General features: G+C 19.0%; 1 protein-coding gene across 1 annotated transcript; it reads left to right on the top strand. All coding sequences in view use genetic code 6, as the record gives it.

Annotated features, from left to right (window-relative positions):
• Positions 1-969: 969 nt before the first annotated feature.
• On the top strand, positions 970-2,492 carry IMG5_182250 (mitochondrial ribosomal protein s22, putative; the record flags this gene model as incomplete). Its single annotated transcript, XM_004027437.1, has 2 exons — positions 970-1,819; positions 1,885-2,492. The coding sequence occupies 2 exons, from the start codon at positions 970-972 to the stop codon at positions 2,490-2,492; spliced, it is 1,458 nt and encodes a 485-aa protein (XP_004027486.1).
• Positions 2,493-3,550: the final 1,058 nt, after the last annotated feature.

Raw genomic sequence — 3,550 nt, 5'->3', positions numbered from 1 at the left:
TACTTTATAACTATTTAGCTTTTTTGCTTAAATTTAATTAATTAACATTAAAAATTAAATATACAAAATAATATAATTAATAATTAAACTTAATATACCCATTATAGCAAACAATTTTTATTATAAAATAAAATTAATATTTTAAAATAATATATTAATTTACAAAAATAAATTAAAATAATTTGTATTTACCTTTAAAATAAAATACTTATAAATAAATATATAAATAAATTATTTTTATATTAATCTTTTATTTAATTTCAAAATCTTTTTTATAAATAATAACTTGATAATACTATTATTATCATTACATCATATTTTATTTTAATTTTTTTTTTTATATTATTAATTCTGTATAAATAGTTTAAATTTATATAAAATACGCTTATAAACTAAACATAAATTATAAGAATAACAGATGTTTTTTTCGAATTAATTTAATTTAAATTTAAAAAAATATTTATATAAAATAGCCAATTTTTAAATCATTTACATAAATTTTATTTTTTTTTAAAGAAAATTTTTAAAAAATATATATTTTTTTTTAATATCGATAAAATATATTTATTTTAAATAAAACATAAATAGTATAATTTTAAATATTTTTGTAGTTTAATTAAAATTTTAATTTTATTTCAATTTTAAATTAAACAATATTCCTAATTACATGTATTTATAATTTAAACATTATTTCGTTTTTTCTTATAATATGGAAATATTTATAAATTATCATTAGAAATAAATAAATAATTATAATAAAATTCAAAAAATAGAATACAAAATAGTTTAATAAAAAAATAAAAAGACAAAAATATAAATATCCTAAATTAACAAAAAAAAAAAAATATGAAAAAAATTGCATAAATAATACACAAACAAATATTTTTATTTAGTCGTAAACTAGTATAACCTGTCCAAAAGCCAACATTAAAACAGAAACAAAAAAAAGCTTAGTCCATAGATCCATAAATGCCTAAAAAACATTTATCTCCTCAAGAAAGAACAGATCCAAAGGATCCAAAAATAGATGAGAAATTTATTGCATAATGCGTATTAAACATACAATATTTTCCTGAAAAAGTATTTTTGAGGGCCCAATAAGTATTTAGCAAATATCCCCATAAAGATATTAAAAAAATGGGATTCGACTTTATGAAGATGTATCAATAATTACATGCAGTTGAGAAACCAGGAAATATAAAAAATGTACGTTTGTTTGTCAATACGGAAAGTATTATAAAAAATAACAAAGACGAAGCCAATAAATTGATTTATTTACATAGTAAAAATATATCAAGGGAAGAAATAGAAGAAAAATTGAACGAAAAAAAGAATAATTAAAAAATTTAAAAATAATATGAAAATAAAAAAGAAGAAGAATAATATAATGAAAATGAAGAAAAAATAATAAAATAAGCAAATAATTCTACAAACATATAACTTCAATTGATTTAATATACTTAGAATGCATCTGTAGCATATTTATTAAGAAAAGCTCCCCATACATTTGGAGTTGCATGTAGAATTTTAAATGAAATCAAATATAGATTACCAAATTTTCAACCTTAAACATTCCTTGATTTCGGAGCTGGAATCGGTAGTGGAAGTATAGCCTTTAATGACACATTTCCGAATTTTAAACATATAATAGCGTGCGAGCCTTCTACTAATATGAGAAAATTAGGAAAACATATGACTTAAGATATAAAGAATTTGGTTTTTGTAGAAAACCTTGCTTAGACTATTTCTTTCCCTTTTGCTTAAGAATATGATATTATTTATATTGGACATGTTTTATAGGAAGTTCCTTCTCCTGAATGTACTATTTTTTAAAAAACTATAAATATTTATATTTATTCCATTTTTTAAAAACTAAATAATAAGCAAGACTTGTTATTATTGATAGTCTTTGGAATAAATTAAAAAAGGGTGGACTTATTGTTTTTGTAGAAAATGGATCGCCAAAAGGTTTTAGATTTGCTCATGATTTCAGAAAATATATATTAGAAGAAAAAAAAGATGAAAAGCCTTTAATTATTGCACCTTGTCCGCATCATGGATCTTGTCCATTATCCGAAAAAGATGATACTTGGTGCCATTTTGAATAGAAAATAGGGAAATATCCAAAAAAGATAATAGCTAAAGATCTTAAAGAAAGATAATTTGATGATGAAAAATTTTGTTATATCGTAATATAAAAAAATGCTGAAAGAAGTAAAAATATAGATGAAGATTTCGAAAAAATGACTTTGGCAGACTAATCGTTCTTTTGGGATAGAATTATTTTTCCGACAATGAAAAAATAAGGACATGTCATTTATGATTTGTGTACTCAAGAAGGTCAATTTGTAAGAAGAATTACAGCTAAATCTCATGGATAAAAAGAATATAGAATGGCTAAAAAATTAAATTGGGGTGATCTTTGGCCTATATAAAAAAGAATTCCTAATAAATTCAGAAAAGAAGGGGCTAAAAGTAAAAGATTGTGGTGAATAAAAATATATATTAGATATGTATATTAATATATGTATTAAGAAAAAAAATATAATTAATTTTAAAAAATATTAAAACAAAAATTTAATTAATCATATTTATAAAATCTTTTTGTTTCTTTTAAAATATGAAAAGAAATAGTTATTTTCAATAATACTCTCCACTTAGAAAATAGAAAAAATAAGTTATGTTTGATTCTAAGATCTATTCTACTTTTTAATATTATTATCATAAATAAAAATCTATATATTTAAAATCAAAAAAAAATATCCAATATATGTAAAAATAATTAATTAATTAATAGAGTTAATAAAAAGAATAGTATAATTTTACAAGTTAATACTTATATAATCAGAAACAAATTAAATCCATTTTTATAGTAAAAAAATTAATAAAAGTTATTTATTTCATCCCATTTTTACAGTTCGCTTTTGCTTTTATTTTTAAATATTTCCATTAGCTCTTTTTGCATTTTAAATATTAAACTTACTGATATTATATATCCATTAGTTAATTATTTATTCATTATATTTTAACAACTTTCTTTTTAAATCGTTATATATTATTCATAGAATTATTAAGGAAGCTTTTCACACAAATCCTATTCCATCCAATCTATAATTATCCTTTTTAAATCAGATATATTTGACCTTTTACTATTTTCTAAATTTTTTTATAATAAATTAAGGCTTTATATATTTTAGAACATTATATGTTAGCTTATAAAATCCCATTTTTATTAAAAACTTTCAGAAAAAAATTAAGAAATAAGTTTTTATTAAACTTAGTCAGCAAATTTAATTAAGAGAAGTCCAGAATTAAAGGAAACATAAATTTTATTTTTTTAAATAAAATATTAATCTTATATTGATTAAGAAAGTTCTTCAAATAAAATATTCGAATAAATATAAGTAAAAAACGGGTAAAAGCTCATTATCAATAAAATAAATAAGACCAAAAAAAAAAGTTAAAATTAATTTTTTTACAAATTATCAGTTTAACTTATAATTTTTCTTTTCCATTTTTATTATGATTTACTAAATTTTAAAGACTTTTT

This window comes from Ichthyophthirius multifiliis (genome assembly GCF_000220395.1).
Source record: "Ichthyophthirius multifiliis unplaced genomic scaffold scaff_1120509251325, whole genome shotgun sequence".
In the NCBI taxonomy this organism is placed as follows: Eukaryota; Ciliophora; class Oligohymenophorea; order Hymenostomatida; genus Ichthyophthirius; species Ichthyophthirius multifiliis.
The sequence above is the reverse complement of the archived record's forward strand: the minus strand, read 5'-3'. Positions and strand labels throughout refer to the sequence as shown.